The sequence below is a fragment of the Oculina patagonica genome, chromosome 7, assembly GCF_052425735.1.
Source record: "Oculina patagonica isolate OP01 chromosome 7, crgOcupat, whole genome shotgun sequence".
Classification (NCBI taxonomy): Eukaryota; Metazoa; Cnidaria; class Anthozoa; order Scleractinia; family Oculinidae; genus Oculina; species Oculina patagonica.
In genome coordinates, this window is record NC_135764.1 from 10399265 (window position 1) to 10416585 (window position 17321).

Genomic DNA, 17321 nt, shown 5'->3' on the forward strand with positions numbered 1-17321 from the left:
AACTACCGGCAAAATATTTTCAGCCGGTGACGGACTGTAATGGCAAACTCGTCATTAAACCAACAGCGATGAAATGTCTACGTTTTAAAATAAATTTTCACAACGTCACTTGGCCGTAGGACACCGAAAAGGCCACGTGATATCTTTCGGAAGTCCTCGGCAAATTCTCGGACAATCTTCGCAATTTGTCGGAAGATACACAGGAATCAATAAGAAAAGCGACGTTAAACGAACTAACCTTTTCAAGTGTAGAGTAATAAATAAAATTTGCCCTAGGTTTGTTTCTCGCGTCTGGCTTTGAATTCTTCTGCTTTCTTGAAGACTTTACAGATTACAAAAAACGAGCGCCAAGGCCAAAAAAAAAAAGTTTGTTCTCAGTATTAGCATGAGAGCGCCAGCTCAGTTTTATAAAATAAGTACATGCATTGGCCAAAGCAATGAATTAAAGGAAACTGTACGGGTTGCTTACCATTTACATTAGCAAAGGATTTGCCCTTTAATTCTGAATTAGAACAAACGCCCTTATCGCCAACCCTCGTAGTGATATCGCAAGAACTCCGAAGAGTTTACGTCACAAAAATACGTCATCGTTTCTACTGAAAACTGCGGGCTCACTGCATCCTAAGTGGAAGCAACAAGCAACATCTACAAGATTAAAAAGGGTTTTTCGTAAAGCATCAAGTTTAATTTACTGGGAAATACTTGGGAACTTTGCCTGCAAATCATATTTCGTGAAAGGCTTGAATATCGTCTGATGACATCGGGCAATCCAATTAGGTTATGGAAGAGTAAACTGAAAAGTAATATGTCTCTGGAAAGCTTTGTTGTTGAGCAAAACCAAATATAGGCTGCACCTATCTCTTCGGTAAACCGTAAACAACCCGTGAAAATGAAAACAAAGGCAAATATCTTTTACAGTGCTGATTATAGGCCACAGTTCTTCAAAGCCAGACATATTACTAAATTGGCCCGCCTTCTTTTAAATTAATAAAGCAAACAAAACAAAAAAGAGACCGAGTAAAATTATTTACACATAATGCAATTAAGAAGACGGGAAGTAAAATAAATCGAAATTATACCAATAAACTACGATATTTCTCCATTGGAACAAATAAGTGTTTAAATATGACTCAAAGTACACAAAATAACGCATCACTTTGCACGACACCATTTTCTTTTTTTTCTATCTGAAATTTACCCTACCAAAATCCCATTCCCTCTACCACCGCCTCTGAATACAACGTGGGTATAGGGAAGTCTCCCCAGGGATGATTTCCCAGGGATATTTCCCTATATAAGGGCATAAGGAGCTAAGGGAGGTCTCCTGACGGAATTTATATAAGGATAAGGGAAATCTTCCCAAGTGTTCCAAGAGAACATACAAGGGCTAATTTCCTGCTCTATTCCCCGTGTCCCTGTACAAGGACGTAGAAGAAACATCCCCCGAGGGAACATCTACTACACTTACTACATATCTTTTCTTCTCCCACTTCCCCTTCCTCCCTCCCCCCCCCCCCACCATTTTTCCTGTACTCGATATATGCGTTTGTCTCTATCCAAAAAAACTCGTTTGTCATATTTGTATCTTCAATTTTTTCTCGTATTCTTCTAACGTCGAGTTGTGTGTCATGGAATTAACAATGTCAATAACTAGATCATTTTAGCAGCATTTGATCTGATGTGGCACTCTTGGGAAGCTGTTACTTGAATAATTCGACTAAAGTCACGCGTAACGCAATAGAGGAAAATAATTCTCATCCGTAACGCAACTTGTCTCCTCTTGGAGCCAGACATTTAGACTTTATGACGCTGATTGCTTTCTCATCTCCCATGGTCCACCTACGTGAAAAATAAACAGACAAAATTAGACCATACAGTGTTAAGCCCTGGCCAAACGGGAATGCAAGTTTACTCGCAAGTGCACGCAAGTTGTCAAAAAAGCCCTTTCAATGCTACTGCGCGCGCTACAAGTCAGTACTTGAAGCAAACAGTAAGACTTGCGTTGACTTGCGTTGGGTGGCCAAACAGCGAAAAAGTTGTGTTGACTTGCGTGCAACTTTGATCTCGACCAAAGCGAACGCAAGTCATCGCAAGTGCACGCAAGTCCTCGCCAAACGGAGACGCAAGTAGACGCGAGTCATAAGAGCGCTTACAGCCTTGTGAAAATTAAAAATCGGAGTCATAAAAAAAACGTCGGTTTGATTTTCACTAGATCGTAACGCTCTGCGCTTCCGATAACGACTGCGATTTTTAAAATTCTTATTGATCCGAAAACCAGACTTCTTGATTCTTATTGATCTTCTGAGAGAATTTTGGGTCATATGGAAACATTCCCCTCCACCCCCCCCCCCCCCCCCCCCCCCCCCCGGGGGGGGGGGGGGGGGGGGGGGAGTAAAATCGTACAAATCTATGCTATTTAAAATAATATAAAACCACAAAACAAGAACAACTGCTTACCATCAGTACTATTTACTAAATTGTGCGAGGACGCTGACCGCCGATTACTTCTCTTCAAAGCTGCTATTTCTCCTTCACGACCTGAAATCTTCATTGGCGACCGCTGCATTGAGTCCGGCATAGACGGCAATTTTCGCCCAGAATTCCCTTCGCCCATCATGTTGAGCCGGTCCACGCTGGCTGCAGCGCGCATGTGCGCATTTGAAGAGTGAGTAACCGCGCCAGCTGATGCTGCTGAGCCGCGCCTTCTTTCATAATCTGGCGAAGAATGGGCGCCATTCAAACTGAAAGAACCAATCAGAGGAAGTTATTTCAAAAGAATTTAAAATACCTATTCCTTGGCCGAAGAGAACAATATCAAGTACAATATTTTAACTTTTTATTGAGCATTGCTACAGGTTAAACCTCAACGCTAAGCACTCGAAGAGTTTTGGGGTTGGATCTACATACTCTTGCAACATTGCACGACGTAGAATATTTACAGCATTTTATTTTGTACATCACTACAACATCACAAAATAGGTTGTTACACGGTTCCTCTGTTCAGCCAGGCTTGACCATGTTACACACGGGATAAACACTGAATTTCATTGTCACACGAAAGCGACCTGGTTGTGCTTGTCCTTCCGTAAACGACGGCTTACATTCCGCTTTCTGCACTAGCAAACGTTCCTTTCCCGCTAGCCAAGGTCGCGACCAAATCTCAAAAGCGCAACATTTCTCGCGCTCTAAAACGTCAGGCTTTAGAAAATCCACTGCACAAGCTTCGATGCCTTCCCGCGTCTCGTTCAAAGCGTTCGGACACTTAGACGGCGCAATTTTCACGTTCACGCAGTACATTGTTCCTTGAACAACTTGGCTAGACGCGTCGAGTGTGTACGGCAGATAAACGAATTTGAACGACGGTTTGGGCTCTCGTGTGTTTTCCAGTCGCACGGCCTGTTTAAGTCCCTCTAAAAGCTCCTTGTGACTCCACAACTTGTCCTGGTCGATCTTTGTAACACCACCGGCTAATGTGGCACTGTGGACAACGCGAAAAACGGCGAAGACAACACAAAAAGCGAGCGGGAACTTCGTGTAACGGTAAGCCATATTAACCCCCTGGAGTTGACGACTTTGGAGTTTCATAATTTATTATCTCAATTCTAGTTCATCCGTAATGACATTTGACAGTTTGGCAAGCGTCCGGTATTTCTAGATACCAGACTACCAGTCTATCTACCAGAATTCCGCGCCTTCCAGGAAATACCATTAAGAAAAAAAGGCGCAACCGCGATTGAAAAAAAAATTACTCTAACCGATCGAAAAAATTCTTGATATTTCCCGATTTTTTACGATTTCTACGGAAAACAAAATGAAGTCAAGTGAAACATTGGACATTTTAAACGTTAAAGCAGGGCAGGTAGATAATCGACGTATCGCACAGCAGGTAGATAAGCGTCCCTTTGCGAGTCACGGCCTTTTGTCTACCAAACTACAGGTGTCAAGTCTGTAAGATACGAAGATACATAGAAATGCCTAGCCTTACAACTAATTTACTCCAAAGAAATCCTTTCAAACCGGAGAAACGCAATATGGTGTTAATATACCATTCATTGGCGTTTTAGAGCAGTTTTCAATTGAGTGTCGTAAAACCAAAACCAAAACCAAAGTTATCACTCTAGCCAATCCCAAAGAACACAGACAATCCAGTGAACCAATGCAATGAAAAACTCGAAGCAAATACTTGAAGCCGGCACGAAGCGCGGGAAAACGTGCGCGAGCGATTCACAATTGGTTTTGGTTTTAGTTCTGATTGGCTGAGAAAGTGGCGCGAGATTTTTAAGCCAATCACTAAGCGAAGCAATGCAAAACCAAAGCAAACGCAATAAACTTTCGACACTCAAGTGAAAACCGCTCTAGTTGAGAATTCTGGTAACGGTCCTAGCACTTAAAGCCTCGTCATAAATGCATGGCACCCGTTACATTCATAAATTTAAATTTGCCTTCGTGATTAAGTTTGTTTTGTTGTTAAGATAGTTTTAAGTTTGACTACACTCAATGGAGCAAAATAGTCACAGCACAAATTAAGATCTGAAGAAACATGCAACCGGTTCTAAGCGCGGGAAAAGCCACGTGACCTAGGAGAAAAGTTTTAAAACTCACCTAGGGCTCCCCTGTGGTAGGGGGCGATTAAGAGACTCTGTACTGACTGCATTTCGTATCCTCTTGCTGTACGAGACCACAGGTTCCGAGCTTTTCCCGCCACGAATCACAGGCGTCACTATTGTGGCTCCGTTGGGGGAGCTGGGTAAACTGGGCGTGCTAGGACTGTTGGGAACGTTGGAACCCATGACTGCTCCGCCAGCCAAACGGGTCATTCCTAATAAGGCACTGCCGATGCCCGCGCTACTGCCGGGACGGACGCTGGGTGATGTGGGTTGCTGGCCTGGGCGGATAGGTTTGGCTGGAATAGAAAATGAAAGATGATTGATGTGTGTTTGACATGGAGTGAAAAGATCTTTATAACAGATTGGGACCGCTACCTTTTAGCGATCTACAGTGTTAAGGCTGATTTAAACGATATCTACGTGCAAATCGTATGCAGAAATGTTGGTTTGATTTACAAGAAGCAATTCGTGTCCTAGGGCGCTTTACATTAGTCAGAACTCGGGCCGGCCGGCACTGTAGTTTTGAATGTAAAATTGGCCTTTTCCACGCGATTATCCCAGAAATCCACCACAACAGTGTACACATGCATTAGTATAATATTTATGCATTTATTGATTTGACAGGACAAATGAGAATTATACTAGGGCCGCCAAGCGGCCTGAAGTAATAATTCGGATTATATAAACAGACGAAGTGAGAAATATATGAGGTTCCCACCCTTCACCCTTCCCTGGTGTATTTATAGGGTGTTGCTTTGCCTGTCTATTTCACGGCGTCAAAAAGCCAGCGAAGGATCATGGGTCCGCGGGACCTAGGCACCAGGGCCTTATGGGTAGACCCAGGCCCTTGTTTTGCTTTTAAGGGGGTACCCCTTATATTTTTAGCGTTAAAAAGTGGTTTGAAGCACTAACTGGGAAATTCCTACCATTTGTTTTCTCATATATTTCGAACGGAGTCTGTGAAATATAATCTGATCGACTAACAACGGAATTCTGTCCTCGAGAAGACCGGTCTGACCGGCCAGTTCTGACTAATGGTAAGCGCCCCTAGAAGTGCCAGTGATACCGTCTTAATTGACCCTTCGTTTCATCGATGATCAGAGAAATGTCAGGTAAAGTTCTTCATTTTAGAATATGCCAACATAGAAAAAAAAGTCGAAAAAACAGAGGAATCCTTATTTCAGTTTTCGAACTTCCAAGGAAAACGAAAATAGTTTCGGGAAATTGAGTGGGGGAGTGGAGGGGGGAGGGGGTGGGGGAGGGAAAAATTGAAGATCCAAAGGAAACGACTTTTGTTTCGAGTTATCGGGAGGTTGAAAAAATCGAGGATATGCGGAATCGGAATCTACTGCATAACCAGCAACGTAATATTCTATGAAACCATTAGCTGATAACTACTAATTTCTCAAATAACACGAAACGACAATGTGTCCTAAAAGTTGGTTAACCCAGGGTAGCTCTGTTATAGAGAATTTAACATTTGATCCGTACCGATATGTCCCTGAGCTCCCTTTCTAGCCTGCGCCTGTTTCTGTCTCATTGATTCCCGGATTCTCTCGACCTCCTTCTGGTATCGTGCCCGGTCCCTCTGCGCGCCTTCCTTGGCCTCTTTTAGAGCCTGCTCTAATGACTTCACCCGCTCTTGTGTTGCTCGCAGGCGCTTCTCTAGCTTGGGCAATTCACACCTCAGGTCGGCATTATCTCTAACGAGCTGTCAAAAATAGAAAAGTAATATTCAAATCAGATTAAGAAACTGCTACGTCGAAGTAGTTATGGTACTCCAGAGCCTATATGAGGGAATTAAACACTTATTAGTACAATATAGTCAATAACATTTACCTCTGGTATGCGACCAATATTGATTCTATATAAAAACTAACCTCGGCACCAAAGTTAAATCCATTTTCATTCGGTTGCGCTGAGCAGATAGCTCGTGATTGATCAGGGTAATAATTCGTTAGCATTGAGCGGCTTTTTGGGCGTCAAGGGTACAGCATACTAAAATGTCTCTTGTCTTGTGTTGTAGTGTTCAAAAACAAGTTGTTTATGGAAAGAAAATGTCCGAAAATTCGGACAAAAATTCTTTAATGCGGATGATGAGTTCTTAACACAGATTCGCCAAAAACGCAAGCTAAAGGGATTTCTCTATCGAAAAATACTTTAAGGGACGGAATGTTTCCTTTCCGATTTCTCTATAAAACTAAATTGATCGCTGATTGTTTCCTAAAGGTGAAGAATTTTCCATGCAATGACATAAATGTTTCATTTTATTAAAAACTTCCCTTATTCATTTAATTACAAGAACTATATCAAAGTATTGATCCATTGTTAACTTTTAGAATATCGTTATATTATAAAAAAAAAAAACAATATCTCGTTTCAATTACCTGGCCTTTAAGTTCACAAGCTTTTGGCACGAAAAAAAAAAACAATCGAAAGCAAAACTATGAACTTTGAAACTACTTACAAGTACAACAATTCTCGACAGGATTAAGGGTTAAAATTGCAGGCAGTTAACTACACTACTTAGAAATCTACTCAGTAAATACCAAAATACCATTTTATATTGATCTCAAAGAGAATCATTGAGTGTTGTCTTCATTTCTTTCTTTCGAAAACAAAAAAAATAGAAACTTCCCCCAAATAGAACCCATATCAAGACGCGTAAAAAAATGAAACTTCCCCCAAAATAGAAACCATTTCAAGACGCATGGAAAAAAATTCCACCAATAATAGAAACCAATTTTAAGTCGCATTAAAAACAAGAAAAAATATTTCCCCAAATAGTAAAAACCCATTTCAAGTCGCATCCAATCGGATAGGAGTATTTCACTACCTTTTATTGATTAAAAAAACTTCAATGCGAATGCGTGAAATATAAAAATATTTTACAACTGCGATTTCTCGGAAATTGTAAACTGTATTAAATATCAAAATACATCCAAAACTGTCCTTAATGAGGATTAATTTATGTTGCCCCACTTCTTAATGGCGTTTAAATAAATAAAATGTCCCGTAAATAAAAAAAACCATTTAACACGTCTATCACGCGAGTGAAAGAACTTTGATTTTCTGCTTCAACATCTTGACCTTCTGCAAGGCTTTCCGCTGTTTGGAATAAAACATTTACATAATTATTTACTGCTACAGCCTTACGCCATAAACAAGGACAACACTTATAACGTTGAGGGACTTTAACTTGTACATAGTCTTGGCCAGAATATAACTTACATACATTCGTTGACAACTAAGAAAGCACAGAAAACAAAAATTCCTAGCTAAATTTCATCACTAACGGCAATATTTATTTTCTACTTTTATACGTCTTTCTCGTCTCATTTACCAAGCCAATCGCATTAGTATGCTGGCAGTAAACGGTTAGCATTTGCACAAGAGGAAAACGTGAATATTTTTTTACAGAATTTTTTTTCTAGTAAGTTGTATAACACAAATCAATTTATTTCTTCCTATATACAAATATTGAAATTAGTATAAAATCAAATATATGAAAATCGTTGCCTGCCATCAAGTGAATAATAACGAGAGGGCAAATACTTTAGTCTCAGAAATTAAAATTTATTCAAGTGATCAAAAACGTATTTCGTCTTAAAATATCAGTAAAGTTGTCAAAGACGGATAATGAGAAAAAAATGAAATTATCACCTCGGAGATATTGCCTGGCAGATGTAACACTAATTTCTCTGAACAAACATTAAAGGGAATGTATGGGAAATAGTAAGGGGAATTAAGTTTTTGAGCTTGGGACCGACTGCAATACTCACTTGTTTATGGACCTTCGTTAGCTGGTCCAAATTATTCTCTAAAAAAGCAATCTTCTGTTTTTGTGCTTGACTTCCCCCTTCCTCCTCTGCGTCCGTATCCGCGTTGGTCTGGGGAGGAGTTATAGCAATGTGTCAGTCAACCAATCAACGTTCTAATTATCACGTGCTAGATACGCGCACTGTATGATTGGAAAAGAGGAGATGTCACACAACGTTGCGTGACATGAAATGGCGTAAAGCAATGAGCCGCAACATACAAGAGGTAGGGAACGTTAAGTGAATCGAAGAAGGGAAACGGTAAAGAAAATCAAGTAAAGAAACGTTGAAGGTGAAATATCAGAATGTGAAAATGGTTCAGGGACGGAAAAAGAAAATGAATGAAACATGGTCATAAAATGACATCACTTTCACTGAAGTACAATAAAAACAATTAAGATAGAGACTTACCACTTTTAACCGAGCCTGCAAATCTTTGACGAACAACTGCCGAAGTCGGTAAAGCGTCGCCAACTCTTTATGCTAAAAAGAAATAATATAAATCCAGTTAAAATCAATTTTTGCCTAATTGAACAGCTCTACAATGACATAACTACAAAAGGACTTTAAACTGACAAATACACTGACTGCATCAGTTAGAGCAGAAGCAAAGTTATAACTCTGGCTAATCACAAAGGACACAAACAATCCAGTGAGCCAATCAAAACTCGAAGCAAATACATGTCGCAGGCACGAAGCACGGGAAAACGTACGCGAGCGAGACACGATTAGTTTTGGTTTCACTTCTGATTGGCTGAGAAAGTGGCGCGAGATTTTTAAATCAATCATTAAGCGTAGTAATGCAAAACCAAAGCAAACGCAAATTAGTGAATTGAAAACCGCTTTATTTTACTATTAATCATCGTACATACCACAGTCTCTTCGAGTCCTTTTAGATCGTTCTTTGCTTGTTCTCTCTTCTCCGCTTGCACACTGAAGGGGAAAAAATGGATGTTAGCGCGGCTTACATTAAAACTCGATAACATTTTTCCAGTTCGCCAGACGTGCTTTCGACTATATTCTTATTGGCTGTTTTTAGATCGGATAATCTTCGAAGTCTCCAAATTGAGAGTCGAACAGCTTCGGAAAGATCTCGGGTAATGGTCGGCTTATGCTTGGCCAATTCTCGACTATTCTTATTGCTCGTGTCACGCAGTAATTAAACACAAGTTCCTTCTTTGCCAACTGATTTTTAAATACCACGAAATTTAAAAATACTTACTTCAGGTCGATCAATCGAGATGATTTCTCTTCAAGTTCTCGCTTCAAAGATTCATTTTCAAGCTGAAAAACGGAAGACAATTCCAAAAATATTAGAATCCAACTAATTACCGAGAATTTTACAACATTTACTTGCGATAATTTATTGAGTACAAAAGCTAAAGATAACTAATTATGGACGAAATCCCACAAAAGAACATGAAGTACTAACCATAAGGTGATCCCTTTCTAAAGTCTGCTTCTGATTGGTTCTGAAGAAATAAACTTGCACAATTAGAGTTTAACAAACACGTCGTTTAACAATCACAGAATGTTACGAAAGGAAAAACGAAGTATTTCAATAGATTGCATTCGCCAACGATCAAGAAAGAAAAACGCGGGAAAATAAAAACGCGGCTGGCTCCCCTGGAATATGATTGGTTAAGATGGTGGCTGCTCTATTCTGATTGGCTAAAGTGGGTTACCTTTACCCACAAACGTCATGGATGGAAAAACCACAAAACGGAAAGGCAATTTAAAATTTTATGACGAAAAACTTACTCCTTGATTGTTGCAATAATGCCGTGCTGTGATTCAATCTCGTCTCTCAGGAGCGACAGTTGTTTCTGGTGCGCCTCGCGATGACTGATCATTTGCATCTCCAGTTCAGACTACAAAAAAAAACGTCAAGATTAAGACAAGTGTCCTGCAATCTAACAACATCTAAATTCTTCTTTATGCAATGGCTAAACACGGTTAAACAGACAGAAGAGGAAAATAAAGAAATTATGGGAGATACTTCCTGTGCTTTTTAGAAATATCAAGTATTAAAGGGACCTAAGAAATTGAAAAGGCAAAAACACGCCTTTCTTCATAAAAATTTACGTTACATCTTGACATGAGAACGAGTCATTGATGAAAAATAATAAACCTACATTCGAGTTCTGTTGGCTGACAGAACTGAAGTTGAGAGTTCTGCAATCCGCATAATCATTTTCAATGTTCAACAGTTCAATTTCCGTATTGCTTTTTAGTTTTCTGATTCACCAGTTTAAATCGTTTATCTCTTTGATCTCAAGACAATTTTGCCTGCCTAAAAGAATCGCGTGACTAAAAGTAGCCTTAAATCCTGGGTCCCATTTACCCCCTGCTAAGGTTAACAGATTCGACAAATTGGAAAAATCAACAAATCATCAATAATGATAATAGAATTGCCATTCTATTTCAAGCAAAACAATTCGCATAATCAGTTGGAGCTCTCATTACAATAAAATTAAATCTCATGGCTTTTGACTTTAGACTGTCGTGTTACGATTTAAAATAGATTGGAGAACGATTAGCTATCCCTGTAGGAACTTTATTAAACAGATAAGAACAATAATAAAGAAACACAAGCAAGTATTGGCGATTGAACAACACAATCATATTTCAAACAATTATACATTTCTTTAGAGCCTATTACCGGAATATGATAACAAAAATTGCACAATAAGAACTAAACAATCAACTCGTAGGAAATCAAGTAAATAAAAGGTTATTGCAATGATTGTCCCGTTTAACATCCATACTAGCTATATTTTTCTAGTGTGTTTGGTCAGTAAGACAAAATGCAAATCGAGGCTCTTAAAAACAAGAAAACAAATTCACAAGCGCCTTAATTCCAGGACAGATATTCTCGAGAATGTTCGGAAATTCAAGCATAAAAACTTTAAAATCACTAAATCCTCCAATCCAGTTTCGAATTTTCAAAATAGATAGATCGATTATTAGTATTTTTCATAAAAACCATAGTCCAGCTAATTAAGGTCACCTCCTTAAACTGACATTTAAAATGAAAACTAAACATTACAAATTGTTCAAAAACGAAAACAAATTTTACGTGCATCGTCCCGGCGAAAATGAAACAATAGCAGAAATTTTTGTCTTTTGAAACTTGCCAAAACAGACCAATGTGTATTCGACTCTCTCCAAAATAAAGTAAGTTGACCCGGCTTTTAGGCAGCGAACATGCAAAACAAACCGGTATAATTAGCTTGACAAGTAATATTCAAATTTGGGTAGAAAGCCTTGATGTTAAGAAACTCTCAGTAAGATTTTTCTGCCTTACAGAAACCGCTACAATTAATAATTCAAAACTATTTTTTTCTCGAAGCATCGAGAATCCAAATGTTTTAGAAAACAAATTTTCGCCCCGAGAAATGTTTGGCACGGGTTATACACAAACGTGCCCACGCACATTGTTTTTGTTCAAGTTCACGCGTGTTTAATCCAATGTTCGTTTTATAAATTCGAATCGCTTCCCGCGAGATCTCACACACTAAGCATGTCGCTAAAAGCGCGCGTTAAAATCGAGCTACAAAATCAAGATTTTTAAAATACAAACCCTTGGCATCGCGTTTTGCAGCACTTCTTCTATAACGTCGTTTAACGAATCAAGAATATTTTCAATTGACGATTCGCTGCAATCGGAAAATCGCCAACCACATTTCACGTTTGTAAAACTCACGCCAGAATCCCGAATGTGTTTACCCATGTCGTCAAAGATCACGCAAAATCACGCGAGATCACGCTCCGCTGTAGCGATCACGATTCACACAAAATTACAGTTCGCTGTTATTTCGCGTAAACTCCGACGCGAGCTTTCTGATTTATATGCGGCGAATAATGTCTGGTGTCTTCCAAAAACTACTAGCAAGCTAAAATGACATCATTTGCAATTCAAATCGGTCAAGAAGGCGTTTTTAAACAACAGACGTTCAGGCGAAATGTGTCGCTTAAAGCACATACAATAATTCGAGTTGAAGTGTTCAACCTCAAACCATTAAACCTTAATCTTTTCATTCTTAAGTGAGGAACTACCAATTAATGACTTTAGTCGCACTCAATCTCTCTGCCTATTGTACACTTTTCACAAACGAAACGAAAAGTACATTAGCGCAATACTTAAAACAAAAACACATTGGCCATAAAGTTTATTAAGCGCTTGAAAACAATTGGCGAGTATCCTCATCCGACGAAATGAAAATTTATTTCGCATTCTTTAAAGAAAACCTGAATATTATTTTGCGTTTATTGGCGTGACGTTCCTTTTAATAGCCAAGGGCAAAATGGAATTAAAAAAGCTTCTATTTGTTGGTTATATCCGTAAGAACCACTCCCAAAAGACAGGGATATGGAAATGCAATAAAAATTGCTTTAGGTCTAACTGTTTGTTTGTAGCTGATGTAAAAAATAAACCCCACCACAATTGCATTTTTCAAAAAATTTATTGCATTTTACAAAAATCTTCTTCGGCTATTACTTTCGTAAAAGACTGAAAGAACTTTGTTTTGCGATATGCCACAATTTTACAAAAGAAAAATCATAAAACTTAAGCGCTATTAAAAAACAAAACTTGATTTTCTTGAAAATTAAATTTCGCGTTGGTAAACACTAAAATTTATTTAGCCTCGTCTAGACAGGATCTATCACAGTTGTAATCTGTCATTTTTCACATTATTTTATTTAATCCATTGTTATTAAAATGGTCGGCGAACACCCTGTGCGGTAGATCGAAAAAGCCAACCTCAATTTCACTTGTGTGCTGGTGCAAAAAGTATAGACAATAAATCCCTTCCCCCTCCACCCCTTTAAAAATTGTATTTTGAAAAATATAACTGGAAAACAAAGTAAGGCACCAGTCTCTCTCCATTTAAGTTGAGAATGACGTCACCAAACTCTTACGGTGACGTCAGGGTCTCGCTGAAGAAATTCTAGCTGTATCTTTCTACCTAACTTTCTCCTATCTTATGTTATTGCAGAACAAAAACGCACAAAAAAACTCCTTTTATTTTACTTTACTGAATCAATGTTATAAAAGAGCCAATATCACTAGCTGCAACAAACGTAACGAGTGAAATAAAATTTGCCTCAAAGACATATATCCAGCAACACGCGCGGGAAATCATGTCACCGCGTACCGATGGCAAGCGCGGTAAAACTTGCGAGACCTACGTCACCTGATTGGTCGAAAAAAACGACAGCTTCGCTCTGATTGGCTAACGCATCTGTCACAAGTGTTTTAAACTGGTTTCAAAGCTGAGCAAATGCTAAATCAAAGGTTAACTCGAATTCTTCTCCAGCCATTAGAAGAACGCTGTCATAAAAAGAAGACGTTTTAGTAACATACCTGTATTTCACCCGCTGTGTGAAGCAGGCCAGCATGTTCCTCTTCCTTGTCTTTGAGAGCCAGAGCATGCATCTGGGCTGTAAAATCGCCAAAAAATACTTCTGTTAGTTATCACTCAATCACATTACATGTACTTTTTTGGACAACTTGTATGACTCTAGTTTGCAAGGTATCGTTTCGCCGAGCTCGCAAGAAACACGCAATAACACGAAATTACAGACAATGAGAACTTCAATGATTGATCTCGCGCCAACGCAGAATTCCAAAGATGAAATATGACAAAATAAGAATTATATCGTTTATTTTAAACGATAAGAACTGATTACTTGAACCTTTGTCAACTTAATTTTAGTAGGTCTCCTGCAAATAAATGACATACCATAGCGAAGGAAGGTTCTTAAATGGCGAAAGTCACCGCAAATACGTTCTCCCAAGTTTTAGAGTTTTTTTTTCCTGTGATATTTTCACGGCTAAAAATAGTAAAGACAATTCTCGCTTATCATTTATCGCGGGATTAGCCAATCAGGATGACGCATTTCGTCACGTGCAATGCGAGAACAAATCATGATAGCCAATCATAATGGAGGAAGAACGATCTTGATCTGTCATATGATTGGATATCAAGATAAAATAACTTTCTTGCAGCAAATAATTGAAAATATTAAAGGAGCATTCAATACAAGACATATCACCTCTCATTTATCGTCAATTAAAATTATGCTGAAAATGCAACTGTTTAAACCCAATAAGATTACAATCGAAATCTTAACTCCGTGGCCTGTATTTTCAAAACAAAATATAACGAAATTCGCAATTGTCTCAAAGTCTTTAAAGAGATCAATAACAAAAATATATTGAAGTTCTCACTGCCTTTCACCACAAGCGCTTGATATTGTTGTCCTGTAAAGGTGTTGTGTTGGTTTGAATCCTATTTTTAAAAGCTATAATGTATTACAATTCATAACTGCTACTTTCACTTCTTCAAACAAGAAGAAAATATAACATGTGGCAAACGATTTAGAACAAAGTGCTTAAAGAGAATAGGTTTGTTTGCGATGCCCAGCAAACTAAGCTTAAGAATTTGTACTGTGGAATTTTGGCTGTTTCTCAACTACTTGAACGCATAACGCCACAATAGGTAAACAAATTAAAACTCCCTCTCTCACACACTCGAAGTGAGCGTCTGAATTCATTCCGCCCTCTGAGTTCGAGAAGAGAAACATCAGTGTGTTTACTTGGACTAAATTAACAAGAGATAATGGAGCCCACTAAAAAATGACGCCCGTTACCTTTTGCCTTCAGTTTTGCTATTTCTTCGTTCAATGAATCGACAGCTTCTTCTAAAATCCTCTTCTTGGACTCCATCTCTTTCATGTTTGCCTCGAGGGTCTTCATTTTCGCTTCATACTGAAAATAAAACAACGCCACTTAGCAACAAGAGAAGAACAGATTAACAGGGGTTTGATAAATCATCGAATTCCCACAACTTTCGTTTAAAGAAATGTATGGTTATCCAAAAGGAGAATTGATATTTCAATCAATACTAACCTGTGATATGAGAAGCATTGACTGGTTAAGCTCTTTGTTCTTTCCATCGAGTGACGACTTCAAATCACTTTCTGTCAATTCCAAGGTGCTGGAGCGCTGAAAGACAACAACAACAAAATTGAGCAAAACATTTGATTCTTGCCTCCCTCCCTTTATATCTTGGTTTTGCACTGCAAAGAATGGGACAGCAATCATGCCCAAAGTAATCAAAAGATCCACCTAACAGCATGAAAGTTCCAATGCTTTAATGTTTACAAATTTGAGACCCTAGTCTCTTTCGCAGCCGTTGTTTGAACTTGTCACGCAGCGCTGGGAGAGGGAGCGTTGCGTGATGAGTCCGGACTACGGCAACCACCTGGGTGATTCCATACACTTACCACAGAGAGAGTTTTAACTTCTGACTTGATTTTATTCACGTAAAGTCGGGCAACTGTGAAATCTTCGTCCAACTTGCCACTGCAGTCAATATTGGGTTTCTGCCAATCATATCAAAAACACAATTAGTAAGTCTAAGGACAAAGTATACTTCAAGCTTCATAACAACGAGCTGACACAACAGTTCAAAAAAAAAAGCTTGTCCATGGATTATTGAGGAAAAAAATATTTCCCACAAAAAGTGAAATAGCCACTTACCTTAATTTCAGCTGCATTTCCTCCAATGACGTTACCAATTTCACCCTGAAAATGAAAAGAAATAAACAGATCCTCATATTATGAGCAGCAGTAGTCAAGGTGGACAAATGAAAACGATATAAGTGGCAGGACTAGCTTTGAGACACCAAAATAATCCCTTGACCCCCTTCCCCCCTATTTTTCCTTTCACTTCTTGCTCTCGAATATTTTTGCTGGCATTAAGTTCACGCTTTCACGCTTTTTCCCTGTAGCTACTGTACACTGTACATGTAGTGCACGAAACTCGGTATATGAGCCTATGACCCTACGCACAGCCACTCACCAGATCAGACAGCAGACTGTTCATCATTTCAGCCAGTCTCTTTCTTAACACTGATGTACTGTCTTTGATCTCCACCAATTCTTTGGAAGCTTTGTTGAGCTGTGTCTGTTGAGAGGAATGGACAGTTGTACATCATTTCTTACGAACTGAGATTTATGGTCAAATGGATATGAACAACTCTAAAGCATGCAACACATAATGATAATTACTATTGGTAGAAACTCAGCTGTGTTCTATTGAAAATCCGCAAATCTGATTGGTTCTCCCACTGTTTTATATTTGCTGATAGAAAACGATCGCGCGCTCGTTGCTCATTTAAAGATTAATTTTTCTTCTTTTTTGACTTATAAATACGTAAAATTGTAGGTTTTTGGACTGCAGTCCTTTAAGAGTTTCTACTAAACCAATAAGACTACTCGCCCTCGTTTTCTATAAGCGATAGTCAACTCAGCATTCGCTTAAAACTCGGGCTTGTAGTCTAATTGTTAATTATTCATTCAAAATAATATAAATATTTCTCCGTTTCTGATTGGCTTTCAATCCCCAGGTAATTCCAGCTAACATAATTCTTCATATCTTACTCAGCCTCATCCAATAATTGCTTACTATGTGTGCAGGAAGCTACATGCAGATATAGAGGATAATACATGGTTGCCCGGAGATATAGGTTTTGAACACGAGAAGATAAATTTCATATATCTAAGCAACAATGTATTATTCTGTTTATTATATAAACCTACTAATTACGATGTTTTTGACGATTTTTCGAAGATTTCCGGCCATTTTCCGAAGATTTCCGAAGATTTTCAAAATTTTGTCCGAAGGTCGTACGAATGATTCCGAACATTTTCCGAACTTTTCCGAAAATGTCCGAAGTTTTCCGACCATAACCGAAGATTGCCAAGGAAGATCCAAAGATTTTTCGACTTAATATATCGATAAAACTTGGCTCATTGAACATTGAAACACGGCAAACTCTGCGATCTGATTCATGTGTGGATACCGTTTTTATCCACACGTGTGAT

General features: G+C 38.7%; 2 protein-coding genes across 3 annotated transcripts in view; both read right to left on the reverse strand.

The window, feature by feature from the left end:
- Positions 1-292: 292 nt before the first annotated feature.
- Positions 293-17321, reverse strand: part of LOC144660682 (kinesin heavy chain-like) — a 38894-nt gene continuing 21865 nt past the window's right edge. The window contains exons 15-30 of one of the 2 annotated variants that reach the window (XM_078521384.1): positions 16297-16401; positions 15975-16019; positions 15719-15817; positions 15342-15437; positions 15083-15200; positions 13794-13870; positions 10187-10296; positions 9858-9897; positions 9648-9709; positions 9298-9358; positions 8837-8908; positions 8390-8497; positions 6099-6318; positions 4603-4903; positions 2458-2741; positions 293-1839 (exon numbers count right to left, since the gene is read on the reverse strand). In XM_078521384.1, the coding sequence (XP_078377510.1) occupies positions 1802-1839; positions 2458-2741; positions 4603-4903; positions 6099-6318; positions 8390-8497; positions 8837-8908; positions 9298-9358; positions 9648-9709; positions 9858-9897; positions 10187-10296; positions 13794-13870; positions 15083-15200; positions 15342-15437; positions 15719-15817; positions 15975-16019; positions 16297-16401 (1836 nt within the window). In that variant the 3' untranslated portion in view covers positions 293-1801. The other variant, XM_078521385.1, reaches the window with a different exon arrangement.
- Positions 2767-4593, reverse strand: LOC144660737 (cystatin-1-like). Its single transcript, XM_078521471.1, has one exon. The coding sequence runs from the start codon at positions 3583-3585 to the stop codon at positions 3001-3003; it is 585 nt and encodes a 194-aa protein (XP_078377597.1). The 5' UTR covers positions 3586-4593; the 3' UTR covers positions 2767-3000.